Source organism: Wolffia australiana, chromosome 11 (genome assembly GCF_029677425.1).
Source record: "Wolffia australiana isolate 7733 chromosome 11, ASM2967742v1".
NCBI lineage: Eukaryota > Viridiplantae > Streptophyta > Magnoliopsida > Alismatales > Araceae > Wolffia > Wolffia australiana.
In genome coordinates, this window is record NC_135845.1 from 4,038,813 (window position 1) to 4,057,180 (window position 18,368).

General features: G+C 41.2%; 3 protein-coding genes across 3 annotated transcripts; 2 read left to right on the plus strand and 1 right to left on the minus strand.

The window, feature by feature from the left end:
• Nucleotides 1–1,789: 1,789 nt before the first annotated feature.
• On the plus strand, nt 1,790–4,292 carry XYLT (beta-1,2-xylosyltransferase). Its single transcript, XM_078583276.1, has 3 exons — nt 1,790–2,509; nt 3,243–3,392; nt 3,466–4,292. Exons 1-3 carry the CDS (start codon nt 1,871–1,873, stop codon nt 4,192–4,194), a joined length of 1,518 nt encoding a protein of 505 aa, XP_078439402.1. The 5' UTR covers nt 1,790–1,870; the 3' UTR covers nt 4,195–4,292.
• Nucleotides 4,293–5,362: 1,070 nt separating this feature from the next.
• On the minus strand, nt 5,363–9,295 carry LOC144709908 (ADP,ATP carrier protein 1, mitochondrial-like). The gene is made up of 4 exons (XM_078583578.1): nt 9,180–9,295; nt 7,348–7,821; nt 6,542–6,913; nt 5,363–5,955 (listed from the first exon to the last, which is right to left on the minus strand). The coding sequence occupies exons 2-4, from the start codon at nt 7,807–7,809 to the stop codon at nt 5,659–5,661; spliced, it is 1,131 nt and encodes a 376-aa protein (XP_078439704.1). The 5' UTR covers nt 7,810–7,821; nt 9,180–9,295; the 3' UTR covers nt 5,363–5,658.
• A 3,104-nt stretch (nt 9,296–12,399) lies between these two features.
• Nucleotides 12,400–16,627, plus strand: TDT (tonoplast dicarboxylate transporter). The gene is made up of 6 exons (XM_078582978.1): nt 12,400–13,038; nt 13,813–14,278; nt 14,750–14,793; nt 14,875–14,970; nt 15,844–16,354; nt 16,427–16,627. Exons 1-6 carry the CDS (start codon nt 12,415–12,417, stop codon nt 16,459–16,461), a joined length of 1,776 nt encoding a protein of 591 aa, XP_078439104.1. The 5' UTR covers nt 12,400–12,414; the 3' UTR covers nt 16,462–16,627.
• Nucleotides 16,628–18,368: the final 1,741 nt, after the last annotated feature.

Genomic DNA, 18,368 nt, shown 5'->3' on the forward strand with positions numbered 1-18,368 from the left:
TGATCCATTAATATAACTTTTATATATATATATAAATATTATATTATGTGATAAAAATTTATAGGTCTTTTAGATGAACTAACAAGTCTGCTACATGGGCCTATAGGATCATAGGCATAAGATTAAGACATTTTAAAAATTTTAATTTTCAAGTATAAAAGAAATGGCTCTCATTTTACAAACAGTTGTGTAATTTTCTATATGCATCATGTCCTTATTCTAGTCTACTTTTTGAGCACCCATACCATCTATTCACAAATCTCTAGTGGCCATCCACAAGAAGCCAATAAGGAGATTTGAGATACTGAGGACCACATGGATATGTCAAGAAGCAGAAAAACTTTGAATCTTGAAGAAAATCATTCAAGGATATTTTTACCTATGGATTCAACTCTGTACATTATGATTTTATCATCAACATATTTGGCTATTAATTTCTGAAGATGCATATTTATTTGATTTTTATGTGCTACAAGAACTATATTCAGAACATCAATCATCATTCAAAAGGAACATATATCTTCGTGAGTAGAATATGGGTTGATCCCTTATTTATTTTACATAATATATCATATAAACGTTTTACATGCATCCATACAATCCATTTTATTCTCCATGATAATGCGATCTAGGATGAACTGGCATAAATAATATCTAATATTTAAGCATAGGAAAAGTAGATTGTTATAGTTGATAATGTTTATCATAAATGCTGTGAGAAGATATGTCATTGATCATTCATAATCTTAAAATTTACCTCATATAATTTGCCATACTTCTAGATTTTCACATAATGTTCATCCTTAATAAAAAATCCGCGTAGGGATGATGGCCGAATTCGGCCACAGTGGATGGTCCAAGACAAGATTTGTGATGCAAATAAAGACAATATGAAACACCTTGTACATAGTCAAATCAGCTAAAATTTTCCTTTATTGCACAAGTCATCTCAAGCCACAAATCTGTCTGACCTCTAGACATATCCACACAATTCTCAACATGTCAAATATCATTTACTTCTATTTATTTCGCATCACTAGAGATCCTAGCAGATATTCTCATTATACTAATCATAATAGGAGTGTTCTCATGGAGCGGAGTGAAGAACAGAGGGCTAAGGGGAAACCTGCATGAGTATTGTTGAATTAGGGCTTTTGTTCCTTTTATATATAAGGAATGTTTTTTTAAAAAACTTACACTTAATGATGTACATCATTCATTGTCTAATAGACCTTATGCCCCTGACCCTCTTGGCCCATGTGCCACTAAAGTTAATGACTCCACAAGCCCAATAACTCTTCATTGGGTAACCCAATTAATTACGTGCAACATATGGATTAATTAATCATAAGTTTATCTAATTTAATTAATAAGTCAAGTTGCTAACACATGAGGTCCAAGCTACATCACGTGTTCCATGAGCTCGAGGGATTATATAAACCCTTTCATATAACATATAGATTAATTAATCATAAGTTTATCTAACTCAACTAATGGGTCAAGTTGCTAACAGATGAGGTCTAAGCCACACCACATGTTCCTCGAGCTCGAGGAATTTGATAACCCCTTTCATAATACCGTTGTGACATCAACTAAAGTGAAGAATTGATCCCCTATCCTTTCAACTCACTTAGAATGAGTTTGAATGTGGGCAACTATCAAACATTAAATTGCTATCCTAGATAGGATCAAGGCAGAAAGAAATAATCAAGTCAACCAGGCCATGCCCATGCAGCCCAGAATCCAGTAAAGGGCCCACCTTAGAGCCTACAACTCTGAAAGTTCTGCAACACAACAGTCTCAGGAAATCCCAAACCCAACTCAACATCGGTGACAGAAAGCCTCGGAGAGTCTCTTGGAAGCTCTGGCCATGGCAAATTGGCGAGGGAGCAGAGCCAAGATCACCTCCAGGAGAAAACCCATCATCATGTTCTTCTTCCTCATCAACTTCTTCTTCCTCCTCTACATCTTCCGCCAAAACCCTAATCCAGACCCGCCCATCATCCCTCTCACTCCACAACAACCCCATTTCAAGAGCTTGAAGCCATGGCCAAAACTTCCCTCCTTGTTGCCGTGGGTGCCGAGCTCCAACCCTTCTAAACGCTCCTGTGAGGCCTACTTTGGCAATAGCTTCACAAACAAGGTCGATTTGCTGAAGAAGGAGAGAGAATCGGGTTGGTTTCAGTGTATGTATAGTGAGACTCTTCATAGCTCCGTTTGTCAGGGGGGAAATTTGAGGATGGACCCTTTGAAGATCCGAATGTCAAAAGGGGGGGAGATTTTGGAGGAGGTGATGAGCAGGGCTGAGGAGGAAGAATTGCCCCAATTTCAGGTTGGATCTTTCGAGATTGAGGTTGGGCTTGACAGCGGATTGAAATCTGGAGAGAGATTAGTTTCGGTGGAGATCCTTGATGATGTTGTTCCTAGGGGGGCTGTTCATTCTCACACAATGCGTGAACTCATTGGTTCTATCAGGATTGTTGGCCAAGGGCATCTCCAGTGCGTTCAGGTTAGAGTGGAAAATCCTTTTTTTTTTTTAATTTGGAGTGAGAAGATTTTCCCACAGTTGTTTATGGAGTTTTTGATGAAGTGGGTTGCAGTTTTTTTCTTAAAAAAAATCTGATCTTGCGTGCTATCCTTGATTATCTACTCATACCCAACACGAGTTTTGGTCTGGTGAGTCTTGGGTAGACGACGGTAATCGGTGAATAATCTGCTGGCGTTGATGGAGTAATTGATGACCAGGGTACTTGTGATTTCTGATTTTTTTCGAAAAAAAATCTGATATTGCATGCTACCTTTGATTATTTATGCATACGTAGCCTCGAATCTTAGTCTGGTACATAACTGGCGCGGCGGTAATAAATGGTTAATTTTAGTGCCATTGATAGAATTATGAATGAAATGGGTAACCTTAATTTCTGATTTTTCTCTAAAAAATCGGATCTTGCATTTTTACCCATTATTATCTATGCATGCCCAGCTCGAATCTTTGTCTGGTCAATCAATGGGCGCGGCGGTAATCAATGAAAAATCATCTGGCATTGATGGAATTATAGATGAACTGGGTTGCCGTCATTTCTGACTTTTTTTCTAAAAATAACCAATCTTTTGTTGTACCCGTGATGATTTATGCATGCCCAGCTTCGTCTGATGCATCATGGGGACGGGTGGTAATTTTATTACTCGATGAATAATCCATGATCGATCGAATGATTTATTTTCTAATCTCTGTTTCTCAGTGGATAGACGAACCAGTTCTTCTTGTGACACGGTTTGAGTACGCCAATCTCTTCCACACAGTTACTGACTGGTACAGCGCTTATGCAAGCTCGAGAATCGCTGACTTGCCCCAACGACCTCATCTGATTTTCGTCGATGGCCATTGCCGGGTGATTAACAAAAACCTGAAGAACCCATCAAGAGTCTATTAAAATATTTTTAAAATTAGAATTTTCCATGCAGGCAGAACAGCTAGAGGCCACGTGGCGGGCGCTCTTCTCCAGCGTGCGCTATGCCAAGAACCTGACTGGGCCTGTCTGCTTCCGCCACGTCATCCTATCCCCGTTGGGCTACGAGACGGCGCTCTTCAAAGGCCTAACAGAGAGCTTCAGCTGCCAGGGAGCTTCCGCCAACGATCTGAAGGTCAACCCCACTGATCAGAAGACGGCGCGGCTGGTCGAGTTTGGGGAGATGATCAGAGCTGCCTTTGGCCTTCCAATTATTGACTTACCCATTGACCGGTCTACCCGCCGCCACAGCATCCTCTTTGTGCGGCGGGAAGACTACATGGCCCATCCAAGGCACAACGGGCGGGTCGAGTCGCGCCTGAGCAATGAGCTGGAGGTGTTTGAGTCAGTCCAGAGATGGGCGAGCCAGCGGACAACGGGCTGCAACGTCAGCGTGGTCAACGGGCTGTTCGGCCACATGGAGATGAGAGACCAGCTGCGGGCCGTCCTCGAGGCCTCCGTCGTGGTGGGGGCACACGGTGCCGGTTTGACCCACCTGGTGGTGGCGGCACCGTCGACAGTAGTCCTGGAAGTCCTCAGCAGCCAATTCCGACGTCCTCATTTTCAGCTGATCTCTCAGTGGAAAGGACTCGAGTATCACCCCATTCACCTCGCTGGGTCTCATGCCGATCCTCAGGACGTGATCACCAAATTGACTGATATAGTCGACCGCCTCGGTTGTTGACCAACACGCCTCACATTACATCTCTCCCACCATTGGTAACCAGCTTTATTTTGTAAAAGCCGCATTTTTGGGGAAAAAAATTACTATTTCTATGGTGAGTCTACCCCTCAGCTCAAAATTGAACCAACCCCCTCACCTGTCTCTTTGGCATGTTGAGTTGGTCAACCCGCACAGGCTGGTTGGGCTGACCACATCCAACCTTATGTTGACCCGATCCCTGATGTGCCTTCTTGGCAGTGTCAAGTTAGTTGACCCACAGGTTGGTTGGGCTGACCACATCCAACCTCATGTTGACCCGATCCCTGATGTGCTTTCTTGGGCGTGTCAAGTTAGTTGACCCACATGCCGGTTGGGCTGACCACACTAAACCCCAAGTTGATCCGATCCCTGAATCAAGTTAGTTGACCCTCGGGCTTGTTGGGCCGGTCACGCCAAGTTAGTTGACCCACAGACCGGGGGTCGGCTGTGCTGACCACAGTTAACTCCAAGTTGACCTGAGCACCCACCTGCCCTCGTGGGCCGTGTCGAGTAAGTTGACCCACAGGCTGGTCGGGCCCGCCACACCCAACCCTTTGTTGACCCGAGTGGACCTGGCTTCTCGGGCATATCGAATTGGCCCACGGGTCGAATGGGCAAATCCAACCAATCCCCAGAACCTTAATCTTAAACTAATGACGAGTGTGTTCATTTTGGTGAGGCTGCATTTTCTGGAAAACAATGATAAGAGTTTCTGGATAATTGGAGATCTAGTCCATTTACTTGTAACCAAACATTGATTATTTTTTGTTCCTTCTTTTTAAGAATCCAATGATAAAATGTATAATAGTAGATTATATTATACATTTTGTTTATAACTAGACATCATCTGCCACGCAAGGCAGATAATTTAACCAACATTGACTTCTAAGCCACGATAGGTATAATCTTATGACCAGCTTTAATCAGCCAAAACATAGATTTCTAATAGTAGATTATATCTTACACTGTCTATAACGAGACATCATCTGGGCCGTGTCAATATTTGGAGAGGACATATTAAATTATCCGAGACAATCATTAGTGATGCAAGATCATTCGGGTATTAGTGATGTTTGTAGATATGAACAAAGAGTACAATACTCAGTAATTTTTATAACCCAGATGCTGACCAGTTTCAATAACTCAAACATTGGAAAAAAGAAGGATAAATAAAGTTTATGGAGACAGATCTCCGACATCAGTAGTGATGACCAGCTTCAATTAGTCAAAGCTCAATTTTTTGGAAAAAAAGGATAAAGAAAGTTTATGGAGATACACAGACCTCCAACCCGCAATGACTTTCTAACTAGGGAGAATCTCCCACTAATGGTCAATTATTCGACCCCAATTTAAAGCAAAGAAAAAAAAAATCCGACCTGGAAGGAAAATAGGAAATAGGCCCCTTGCTCGGCCCATCTTCGTCATCATCAATCTTCCTCGATCGGCTTAAGCACCGCCGGAGCCGTACTTCTTGCCGAAGACGATGAGCTGGAGCTTGTCGTAGCCGGCAAGCACACCAGCGCCGGCGACGGCACGGAGGATGTTGGCGCCCGCGCCCTTGAACAGCGATTTGGCGCCCTCGTTCTTCAGGATTTGAGAGAACGCGTCGAACGAGCTCTTGTACTTAACCGCCTCCCCAGACGTCATCATCATCCTTCTTCGGACTGTGTCGATCGGGTACGACGCCAGACCCGCCCCGTTCGTGATCAGCCACCCCAGCGCAAAGCTAGCGAAGAAGCTATCCTGCAGAGGTCATAACACAATGTCAACTGATCAGACCATTGGGTATATAAATTGGAATTAAAAAGAAAATATTAATATGATCGACTGTAGCATGATGAGATGAGATGGGTTGAGATTGAGGAACAACAAGAAAGATAATCAGATAAGTTGAATTCATTCTACTTCCTACGACTCACAATCAACATATATTGTCGCTCACTACTGTTAAACTAACGAAACTGCGATCGACTACTGCATGATCCAAATGACATGGATCGAGATTTCAGAGTAACAATACAGCATAGATTATGGCAGAGGGCATGATTATTCTTAAATCAACAAGATTATGATCGAGTATTACGTGTTGCAATTGAGACGGTTAGAGATAATGGGGAAATTTAGAAATTCAGCACTTGTTAATTTCACGAGATTGTGATCGACTGCAGCAGTATGAAATGAGATGCGTTGAGATTTGGGAGGAGCAAAATTTTGAACTTGCTATCCAACAAATAGAACTTAAGATTATGGGGACGCGCAACGGAATTAACAAGATAATAAAACAGATGATCAACAATATTATCCAGAGGTAGAGAAAATTTAAACTTGCCTGGAGATCCCCAACCAAGACGACGGGCTTGAGGGAGTCGTACATGCCGAAGTAGAGACCACGGTAGACGATGATGCCAACACAGGAAATGTTGAACCCACGGTAGAGGCCGGCAACACCATCGGACTTGAGGGTCTTGCGGTAGACATCGACAAGGCCATTGAACTGGCGCTCCCCTCCTTTCTTTGCCGCCTTCGCATCGTTGGCAAGCCGGGTTCTGGCGTAATCGAGGGAGTAGACAAAGAGAAGGGACGACGCTCCGGCGGCACCACCGGAGCCCAGATTACCGGCAAACCACTTCCAGTAACCATCTCTATCCTTCTTGAAATTGAACATTCTCTTGAAGTAATCCTTGAAGGCAAAGTTCAGAGCCTGCATCAAGAGAGAATTAATCAGAAATCAAAGAAGAAAAATATTATGAACAGTAAGCACTGCTCCACCACCCAATTAGACCTGCCTCTGATTGGACCACTTGGGCTACTCCACTTACTGGATGTTCGGACAATACATCAACCAGGCCTCCTGATCAGATCTGATTGATGGATTTAATCATGATCATGGCGTTCTGATCGATTTAATCAGACTGATCAGGTCGGATCACTGACCCTTAATAGTTATTTTGCCTGGGAAGTCTACTATCTACCAGCCCTCTAAATTTGATCAGACTGGTGTGGGCCATTCGTGATCAGAGCATTCTGATCTATCAGATCGGACTGATCTGAGACATCCAGGCTATCTGATCGATCAAAATGTTGATCAGAACCGACTAGATCAAATTCATGAACCCTATGAACAGTAATTTTTACCTGGGTTGGGAAGTAACGGATGACGTTGGCGGTGTTGCCTCTCCAGAGAGAAGCGAAACCTTCGTCCTTGATGGTTCTGCTGAAGCACTCACTGATACCCTTGTAAGGCTGGGAAAGACGACCAGTCTTGATCATCTCATCCTGGTTCTGGATCAGGAGCTTGACACGCTCAATGGGAGCAGCAGCTGTCTTAGACACAGCGGCAGAAACACCACCCATGAGGAAATCAGTTGCAAAGGCAGCTAAACCCTTCTCGGCAGGCGCATTGACGAAGACCGGGGACGGGGCCGCAGACGAGAGAGCGTAGCCGTTGCTGTAGAAGCTCCTCCTCTGGAGAATAGTGTTGCCATACATGGTATGGTTCCTGGTAAGCGCATCTTGCGCAAGGGTTGGACGGAGACTTAGCTGTCCAGCAGCCTTCTGAAGCACCGTAGGATGGTTGTTGAGCCTGTCGGACGCCATGACTTCAACGACCTGTGAAACATGTAACTAACTATTTTAGCTGAAAGATTCAATTTCACGGTAAAATTGAGCAAAAGAACTTGTCCGGGCATGCATTTGAGTGACTGTTCTATCTTTGATTAGGTGTTGGAGCTGATAACTTAGATAAATACGTTATTTTTTAAAACAATTTTCAAAATATTTTTGATCCGCATTTAATAAGATCCATACGAAAGATAATACTTTTCGTAGGACAATGTCCAATCTACAAAATCTAAACTTGACATTCAAAATGTGTATACACCCTACACAATGTGATTAATTCGTGATATTCGGGAAGTGACACCACCGTTCGGCAAACAACAAGACGAAGAATCCGCAAACTATGACTAATCAAGATTATACCGTAAAATGAATGAAATTGACATGGGTGATTTCCCAATTTCCCCTCAAGAAAAAACGACCACAAATAGCATGTGTGACGCCATAGGTCATATCCGTGAAGGGAAACCAGATCTAAAAATAGGAAATCTGTAAATACGAGAAAGAAACTGGGTATAAAAACAGATCTAAAAATAGGATTATGGAACGCACGCATCAAACAAATAAGAGGAAATAGGTCAACAAAACCAAGAATGTCATCTAAAAGAAATACTCTTGCACCAAATCGTCTTAGAAAACAAGGGTATTAAAAGTAATCGTCGCAAAAAAAACAAGACAGTCATCTAAAAGAAATACTCTTGCACAAAATGGTCGTAAAAAACAAGCGTATCTGTGTAAAAGATCATCGAAATTGAAACAAATATTTCCGGAAGAGAAAAACAATCGAATCAGAGAAAAATAATAGCAAAATACCAAAAACACTACTCTAGATCAGAGTTACATTATTTTGACCAGAGATGCCGACTTTGGAACAAAGTTAAGGAACAAACGCCGACATTGGAAAGGTGCAATGTAAAAATGAAAATGAGCGGAATACAATGAAAAAAAGGCTAAAACATTAGTATAATCACCAAACGGGATAACCGAACAGTACACAGAATATAACAACCACGATCATACGAAAAAAGTGACACACAAAAATGACGAAAATCTGAATGAAGTGTATAAACTCAAAGAACCGAAGCATTTACCAGCCCCAATCCCTTCCGAAACCTAACTAAAAACCAACGAAATCAACGATCTATAGACGGATCGAAAAAACACTAGACATAAAACGCAGATCCAACCCTACCGGAACCAGATCTACAACTTCGGACAAAAGATCCTAACATCCAAACCACAAAAAACCCTCAAAACCATCAAATCGAGCGATTCTCAACCAAAAACGACAAATCGACCACCAAAAGAAAGCGCTAATCGAGCATACAACAAGGAAAACAAGAATTAACCTTCCTCTCCCGCTGCGCACCGGCAAGGCGTCTTCCGATTTCCTCTCACGCCTTCCCAGATAACAGCAGGGACGGACGGCCGGGCTACACAAGAGAAGGAACTACGAATCTTTCCCTGCCTTTTATTAGAGAGAGAATAGGTTGCTAGGGGTAGAACCGTAACTTCATCCTCCCTTCCGAAACCCTACTGTTTTTCTCAATAATTATAATATAATATCTCACATTTGCTTGACTTATTAAAATTATAACTTTGATTAATTTATTGGCCCCGGATTCGACCTCTCTCCAATTTTTCTAGCGTTTTATTATTATTTATTATTCAAGTGGATTAATAAAACTGTCATGATTAAAACTGTAGCTTCACCCTCCCTGGCTTAACTTGGCAAAATTATCATTTTGAATAATTTATTAGACCCAAATTCATCCTCTACTCGCTTCTCCATCTTCCATCGGGTTTTATATTTATTAAAGTGACTTAAAAAATTTTCAGGTTTATAAATCTGTAATTCACCTTCCTGATGAGACAAAATAGTTTTCCATAATGACTCAAACACGATATTTCTTGCTTAACTTAACAAAATTATTAATTTTGAATACTTTTTTCAGGTCTAACTATTCTAGGGAAACCTTAACATTTTCTCAATAATCTTATTTTTTATAAAATGAGAGAAGAACTGGGGCTAAAAACTGTAACTGCAACATACCTAAGGGAAGCCTACCGTATTCCTTGACTTTTCCAATGGAATATTACCTATTTATCTAACTTAACAAAATCCGAATTTGGAATAATTTAATCGATCCAGTTTTTAGGGAAACCCTACCATTTTCATCAAGACTTTTATTTAAGTGACTTAATAAATTTTGCGAGGCCAAAATTTGTTACTTCGCCCTGTGGAAACCCTACCTTATTCTCGATAATTCAAATATAATAATTTTTATTTTCATAATATAAAAAATATATAATTTTGAATACTTTATTCTGCCTGACTTTTCTATCAAAACCCTCCCATATTTCCCAATAATTTTAATACTAATTTCTTATTCAAGTGACTTACCAAAATTGTGTTTCAATACTATTTGTCGGTTCAAACACTGAAATTTAGTCCTTGCCGGTGGCCAGGGCGAAAACTGTCAATTTACCTTCTCTACTTTTCCAACGAAAACCTACCTACCATTTCTCAATGATTGCAATATAATATAACTTATTTAGGATAATTTATTTATTTAAATACTATATTAGGTCCAAACCGAGAATCCCGTCACCGCCTTATTTATTAATCTCTCTGGCCTGAAAAACTCGAAGACGCACCGAAAAACAGGTAAGTTCACCGCAGGTAGCCATAACCCAAAGTATGGTGGGCCCACCGGATCCGATTGCGTGAGACCCGGCGTGTAATGAGCGGATCCGAATTACATGAAAGAACAGTTCAAATCTTTCCCACCGACCGAAAAGATCTTGACAAATTAATTATTGAATATTCATTTTGGGCCCTACAATTACTAACAGTTATGTCCTCACATGAGTTATGACGTATGAATGTTGATGTACCATTTGTTTTTGTACTCCTTTCCTAGGAGCAAAGATATCATTTTTTTTACTTGTTTATAATTCGTGATTACTATTATATGATGAAGATGATTGCTTTGATATGCTATTTTTCATCTAAATTGTCATTTTGTATGTAATAGGATGTCTTCGTACTTCGTGTTGAGGAATATTCATACAAAAATAGTCCAATGTCTGGATACAATGGTCATCTGTTTAAAAACTTGAAATCTTTTGACGGATGTTTGTATAGTAAATTTTCTAACTGTCTGTTCAATTTAATGTAGAATGAGATTAATCTCAATGATTCTCAATCAAACTCTCAGTAACTCCGATGTATTTTAAGTGGGTCATGATAAATCACAATAATATGATAATTAATAATTCACAATGTTATACCATGATCGTTTTACTCCCAATAAATTTCCCCAATATTTCAGTCAGTCGATATTTTAAACTATACTCACTACAGATGAGTTAATAATAACAAGATATTGAATGAATATCTGAACGTTCATTATATTTACATATGTTCCTTCTTATTAATTTTTTCATTCTCTTTGATTTGATTTTACTTGTATGTGATGGCATAGGATACACCTCACAGGATCATCAACTTGGAAGGCATCAGGTAGGGAAAAATATATATAAAATGCTAGTAAAATAGCACATGTCCCTCTATCTCCTTTTCATTGTTAATTTATTCACTTATCACTTCACTATAATCTTCTCATTTCTTCAAATCTTCCATCTACTTCCTTTGCCTTCAACAATCTTAGTCCTTTTAAAACTTAGGAGTCCACATGTTAAAACATGCATTCATATCATGCATTTATATTCCATTTCCCAACATTTTGTGCACTGACCCTATGCACACTTACAGACACTTCTGCCATCCATAAACACACATTACCATGTATATTCTTTAAGATCACTGATTCCTAAATACAATCTGTATTTTTGAGTCATTAGGGCTTTTTTCTTGATTTCTTGTACAATTTCCGACATTTTATTTCACGGATGTATGAATTTCTTAAGTCATAATATTTATTTCAAGAGGTACTTTATTTAACTTTCATCAAGTATTGGTCTATCAGAGTATTAGAGCAGACTAATGTCCCTATAAGAGCAGGCCAGGAGATCACAATATAGGACATGTGAACATGAGATGTGGGGCTGATGAACATCACATGGTAGACAGGCCCCTGACAGCCTATACACTCAAGAATACAAAAAATTGCAATGTGATGGTCTGTCTTCTTTATATCCTCGATCTCAAAGAAGTTGAAGATGTGAAATATTTCCTAAACCCATGTTTCAAACAAGGATAAAAAACAAATATTCGTAAATTTCACCTTCTTTAATCACTTACCCAAACCATGCCAGTATTCTGGATCATAAATTATTAACTTTAGTATTCTCTAGCCGGACCTCAAATAATGGCATTTATTGCCAAGCGGGTCCAGACCAGACACCTCCAAATTTTGTGGGGCCAAACCGGACCTCAGACTGTAGATCTGAGACCAGAATAGACAATCCCCATTTGTTACCAGGGGAGGCTTACCCAGTTCACAGAACCAATAATATTCAAAATCCCATCTCTCCCCATCAATTAAATCACAAACTTTGGACAAATAACTCATACCCACATCCTAAATCCCCACATTGATCAGTTCTAAGAACCGAAAGATGCCCACCGCACACAAACAAGAACATAAACCAGTCACCAAACTTTCCCAGAAGAGATCAACTAGCGGTGTGGGGCACGCCAGAGAAGCGTGCGCGCTTCTCTGGCCACAAACTCTGATACTCTTCATAGATCGTCAAAACAAATACAAGTTTTTTTTATACACAAAAAAAGCTAGAAATAACCAACGCAAGTTCCGGTCACAGCTTCTCCTTTCCTTTGCAATGATCCAGATTGAAGAGAACGCCGACCAGAACTCTCCTCTTCTTCCAGCGGCGGCGCCGCCGCCGCGGCGGCGGTGGGCGGCGGCGGTGGACTTCTTTTGTATTCTTATTGGGCCGGCTTCCTGTGCAATTGTCTTGGTTTTAGTGGATATTGAGGGCCGGCCCATGGCACGTAACGTGATGGCAGCTCTGGTATGGGTTTTTGCATGGTGGCTTACCAACGCTGTTCCCATGCCTGTCACTTCAATGGCCCCTCTGTTTCTCTTCCCCTTGCTGGGAATTGAATCTGCTCAGAGCGTGGCTAAATCCTATATGGACGATATCGTCGCGCTCGTCCTCGGGACGTTCATCCTCGCCCTCGCCGTGGAGCACTACAACATCCACCGCCGCCTCGCCCTCAATGTGAGCCTCAATTCCCCATCTCAATTCTCCTAAACTGAGAAATTTCTTCAGTGTTGTTAGACTGATGATGATGACGTTGTGAATCGTCATCGTCATCGGATGATGAATGATAGCCTATGTTGAATCTAGCTCTAATTGTCATCAGTCATCTATCCTGACCTCGGAATAGCCAACAGAATGGAACCCTTTGTCTCTTCAGTCCCGTTCCGTTCCAGTCCCGCTTCATTCTGTCATCTGATATCCGTCATCCTGCTTGAATTTGCACTATTCTGCCATCCTCACTGGGCAGATTACGCTGGCGTTTTTGTCGGGTTATGCCATGAAGGCACTGCTTCTTTTCCTTGACATCGGATGATGAATGATAGCCTATATTGAATCTAACTCTATTTGTCATCAGTCATCCGTCCTGACCTCGGAACGCAGAATGAAATTGTCCCGTCCGTGCCGTTCCGATACAATTCCGTCTCATTCCATTATCTGTCATCTGTCATCCTGCTTGAATTTGCACTGTTCTGCTATCCCCCTTGGGCAGATTGCGCTGGCGTTTTCGCCGGGGTGTGCCGTGAATGTGCTGCTTCTTCTCCGTCACATCGGATGACGAATTATAGCCTATATTGAATCTGGCTCTAATTGTCACCAGTCATCTATCCTGACCTCAGAACAACCAACAGAATGAAACCCTTTGTCCCTTCCGTCCCGTTCCGTTACAATTCCATCATCTGTCATCCATCATCCTGCTTGAATTTGCAATATTCTGCTGTCCTTAATGGGCAGATTGCACTGGCGTTTTCACCGGGGGATGCCATGAATGCTCCGCTTCTTCTCCTGGGCATCTGCTCCACCACCGCGTTTGTCAGCATGTGGATGCATAATACGGCTGCAACCATGCTGATGATGCCGGTGGCGACGGGAATTCTGCCAAGCAGTGCCCATTTTGAGCTACGGCAGCTAAGTAAAGGAGTGGTGCTCGGCGTGGTGTACTCCGCTACGATAGGAGGAATGAGCACTGTGACTGGCACTGGCGCTAATCTTCTTCTAGTGGGCATGTGGCGGAGCTACTTCCCCTTAGCAAAGCCAATTGGGTTCAGCACTTGGTTTCTCTTTGGCTTCCCCATGGCCTTGATACTCTTTCTGTGCCTTTGGACCATCTTGTGCTACTTCTACTGTTCCAGAGGATCCAGCGAGGCTCTCTCTCTTCACATGGACAAGACCTACCTCAAGAGAGAGCTGGAAAACCTTGGTAAGGTTCTCGTGTTCAATCCATCATCTATCATCCATCATCCGTCATCCGTCATCGTAGTGGAATGGGAAACAAATCCCTTTCTGTCCCTTCTTATGTCTCGTCATCAAACCGGGGTATCTGTCCCCACTTATGTCTTGTCATCAAACCGGGGTACGTATGTGAGGATGATGATGTCATGTCGACGACAGTGACATCAACGCAGTCTTATCGCCACAAGGGTCAATGATGTTGATACAACAGTTGATTTTAATTAGAAGTTAGTGAATATGGGGGTTGATGGCAACGGATGGTTGACGTGAATTGTCAAGACCAACCGTCAACGTTGATTTGTCAACCCCACTGTCAACACATTCAAAATTTGTCAGTGGCATCGTCATCGTCATCGTGGGCCAATCTGTTCCGTCCCATTAGTCATCAAACGGCGCTCAATTAGTCTATCTTATAACAATTACTTATTTTCTCTCTCAGGACCCATGGCTTGGGCAGAAAAGATGATCCTGATTGTCTTCTCGGTCAGCTTCCAGCCAAGACTATTCCTTCATTTTTCCTCTTTTGTCCTAATCTGTCTCTCTCTCTCTTACTCTATAATTTAGACTTTGGTGTTGCTCTGGATGACGAGAAATCTCACGGATGAAGTGCCAGGGTGGGGGAGACTCTTCAAAGGGCAAGTGGGTGACGGTACCGTCAGCGTAAGTGCAGACCCTTTATTTCTCTTCGATGACGTTTTCCTCACATCATCGGATGAAGCGTTCCACTCGGCAAATAGAGATAAACGCAGAAAATTATACAGAGTTGGATAACGATGACGTAACGATGACGTAACGACAACGATGCCGTCTTCTAATTCATCTTCCAACTGAAGATGAATGAAACAAAAGATTATCGTCGTTATCGCCATTATCGTCGAAGAGAGAAGAATGCTCAACGATAGTTCTAAGTGGGGAAGAAATCTCCGGATGATGATGGCGACGATAACGACAACGATGTCTTCTTATTCATCTTCCTAGCGAAGATGAACGGAATAAAATATTATCGTCGTAATCGCCATTATCGTCGAAGAGAGAAGAATGCTCAACGATAGTTCTAAGTGGGGATGAAATCTCCGAATGATGAAGGCAACGATAACGACAACGATGCCTTCTTCTTCGTCTTCCTAGCGAAGATGGATGAAATACAAGATTATCGTCGTTATCGCCATTATCGTCGAAGATAAGTGAGAAGAATGCTCAACGATAGTTCTAAGTGGGGAAGAAAACTCGGACTGATGATGACGACGATAACAACAACAATGTCATCTTCCTAGCAAAGATGAACGAAATAAAATATTATTGTCGTTGTCGCCATTATCGTCGAAGAGAGAAGAATGCTCAAACAATAGTTCTAAGTGGCGAAGAAGTCACCGAATGACGATGACGACGATAACGACAATGATGTCGACTAATTCATCTTCCTATCGAAGACGAATGAAATAAAAGATTATCGTTCTTATCGCCATTATCGTCGAAGAGAGAAGAACGCTCAAACAAGAGTTCTAAGTGGGGAAGAAATATCCGTCGGAGTAGGTGATGATGGCGATGCTACTGTTCGTCATTCCGAGCAAGAAAAAGACGGGGGAGAAGCTCATGGACTGGAGAAAGTGCGAGAGGCTGCCATGGAACATCGTCCTCCTCCTCGGCGCCGGCTTCGCCATAGCCGACGGCGTTCACCTGAGTGGCCTCACCGACGAGCTCGCCAAGTGGCTCAGCTTCGTTGAGAAGACTCCCTGGTTTATCATCCCCTTCATCGTCTCTCTGGTCAGCAGCGCCATCACCGAGTTCACCTCAGACAATTCTACCACCATTCTCGTTGTGCCTCTGTTGATAGAGCTCGCCAAGGCCATGGACTTGCACCCTCTCTATCTTATCGTTCCTGGAGGATTGGGGTCTCAGTTTGCCTTTCTTCTTCCTACTGGGACTCCTTCCAATGTCATTGCCCTTGGCACTGGGAGGATACAGGTCATGGATATGGTCAAGACTGGGCTTCCTGTGAAGATAGCTGCCCACTTGGCTCTGGCCTTCTTGATGCCTACCTTGGGTAGTTATCCTACATTATAGTGCTGTTTTTCAGGATTTATTTCCATTTCTGATTTATTTGTTCCATGGGCAGGTGTGGCTGTTTTTGGGACAAATGAGCCACTGTGAGTGGTGAAGATGGGTGGAGTTCTGCTTGGATTGTGCTGCAATGACAAATTTAATGTGGGGAAATGACCCCTTGTTTCAATTTTTCATTCTTGTGTACTCATATGTAAGTTTCTATTAAATGGGGAAAAGAGCCAACGCGTTGTTCTGGCCTGCACAAGTTTCTTTCCATGGTGACTCAGCCCTGCTAAATACCTACTACATGATGCTAAACTCTGGTAAAAGGTGGACCATACTTCGCCAAGGATGGAATACACATCAAAATCACTTCCATGACACTTTCTGGACAACAAAGTAGAATGAGATGTATCTTGTGAGTCTTGAAATGGGCCATTTTCCTTGTTGGGTCTACTATATTATAAAAGTACTTCTAAATCCTGTATCTTTGGACTGTAAAATAGGCCAAGATTTCTGAAAATACTTTTTATTTATTTTTTCCATCCAATAAAGTTTGGTCTAGCTTTATGAAAATAGTTACCTTATTATTTCCACAGAATAATGTTTGACCCGTATTAATGACATACTTAGTTTATAATGAAAGTCATTAACTTCTGATTAGGATAAAACCAACCTTAATTTGTGCCCATATTGAGTTTTTTGGATATATCATTATTACTGATCCTATTACTAATGATTTGCTTGAATTTTGAAGCTTAGGCTTCTTGTGCTCCTCGTTTATTTCATTCCTGCTTCAAGTGTCCAATCACAGTAAGAGATAGGCCTAAAATATGTCATTTGGTTTGTTATGGAGGGACCTGCATTATTTTCCTTGGAGAAGGACCTTGACTTTCCCACGATTTTCATTGATGAAATACACAGTGGATAAAAATATGACATTTATTTTGTTATTTCAGTTACATTTTATACTAATTATGACAGGATGAATGACTCAGAATATGTATATATATTAGGACTATATGAGAATATACAAATCTTCACTCCCACATAGGAAGAGATGAGAAGATGACAAGTATGTATTTTAGGGATTTTTAGAAGGGGATAGTGCATAATTTATTAATACTTTTACCCACATTCATTTAAATGGAGTATACACATGGAGCCAAATGGAGAAATTTTATCTCAAATGTAATCTTATTTTTAATTTCAACTCAATAAAGCCTCAATACTTGGTCTATGATGATTGAAAAAGTTTATTGTTTCAAAACAATCCCCTCCTGGAATATTGGGGCCATTTTAAAATTTTTAATTAAAATTTAAATCAAATAAAAATACAGGCTTTCCAAGTTCACAACACAACCAAACATTAAAAATTATCTTAAAAAAGCAATACATTTGGACAAAAATACCGAGTCTTCTCTCTGTCTAAGAAAAAAATGTATGTCAAGTGAATTTTCAGTTTGGGACAGAGGTTTTTGAGGCTAAGCATGTTTTTCAACAGCTCGATTGACCAAAAGTAAAGTTCAATATGATGTCATGCTCCAAAACACAGTTTTAAATGGATTCTCAATAGAAAAATTGTTTCTTAATCTTCATTGTCTAAAAACCTCTGGCTTCATACTAATTTTTCAGGGGTCAGTAGATGTGTTATACATCAGACCATTGATTCACATATTTTCAGAAATTGTCACTTTTTGGGAATCATAGTTCATAAAATTTCTGAAATATATATTATCTTACTCCATATGCATGATCATGCCATGATTTTACTTATTTCACACTCATGATTCATTCCAAAATTGCTTTTAAACAAAACATGAGTTGAAAAATAAATGTGCACACGGTTAAAAATTAACCTTTCATTGATACATAGTTAGATGATGTCGCACGTCATCATGGATCATCGACGACGTCGTTCGCGTCGCCCGCCACCGTCGTCGACAGCCGACTGAAAGTGCTCGATTTTCTTAGTTTGATTTCATCATTTTGCTTTTAGTTGTATTTTATTTTTT

Excerpts from the sequence above, each read along its gene's own strand:
- XYLT (XM_078583276.1), top strand. The coding sequence starts at position 1,871 with ATGGCAAATTGGCGAGGGAGCAGAGCCAAGATCACCTCCAGGAGAAAA. Across the intron at positions 2,510-3,242 it reads GGCATCTCCAGTGCGTTCAG|TGGATAGACGAACCAGTTCT; the intron begins GTTAGAGTGGAA and ends TCTGTTTCTCAG. Across the intron at positions 3,393-3,465 it reads TCGTCGATGGCCATTGCCGG|GCAGAACAGCTAGAGGCCAC; the intron begins GTGATTAACAAA and ends TTTTCCATGCAG.
- LOC144709908 (XM_078583578.1), bottom strand. The coding sequence starts at position 7,809 with ATGGCGTCCGACAGGCTCAACAACCATCCTACGGTGCTTCAGAAGGCT. Across the intron at positions 6,914-7,347 it reads TCCGTTACTTCCCAACCCAG|GCTCTGAACTTTGCCTTCAA; the intron begins GTAAAAATTACT and ends CTCTTGATGCAG. Across the intron at positions 5,956-6,541 it reads TCTTGGTTGGGGATCTCCAG|GATAGCTTCTTCGCTAGCTT; the intron begins GCAAGTTTAAAT and ends TGACCTCTGCAG.
- TDT (XM_078582978.1), top strand. The coding sequence starts at position 12,415 with ATGCCCACCGCACACAAACAAGAACATAAACCAGTCACCAAACTTTCC. Across the intron at positions 14,971-15,843 it reads TGGGTGACGGTACCGTCAGC|GTGATGATGGCGATGCTACT; the intron begins GTAAGTGCAGAC and ends CCGTCGGAGTAG. Across the intron at positions 16,355-16,426 it reads CTTCTTGATGCCTACCTTGG|GTGTGGCTGTTTTTGGGACA; the intron begins GTAGTTATCCTA and ends TTCCATGGGCAG.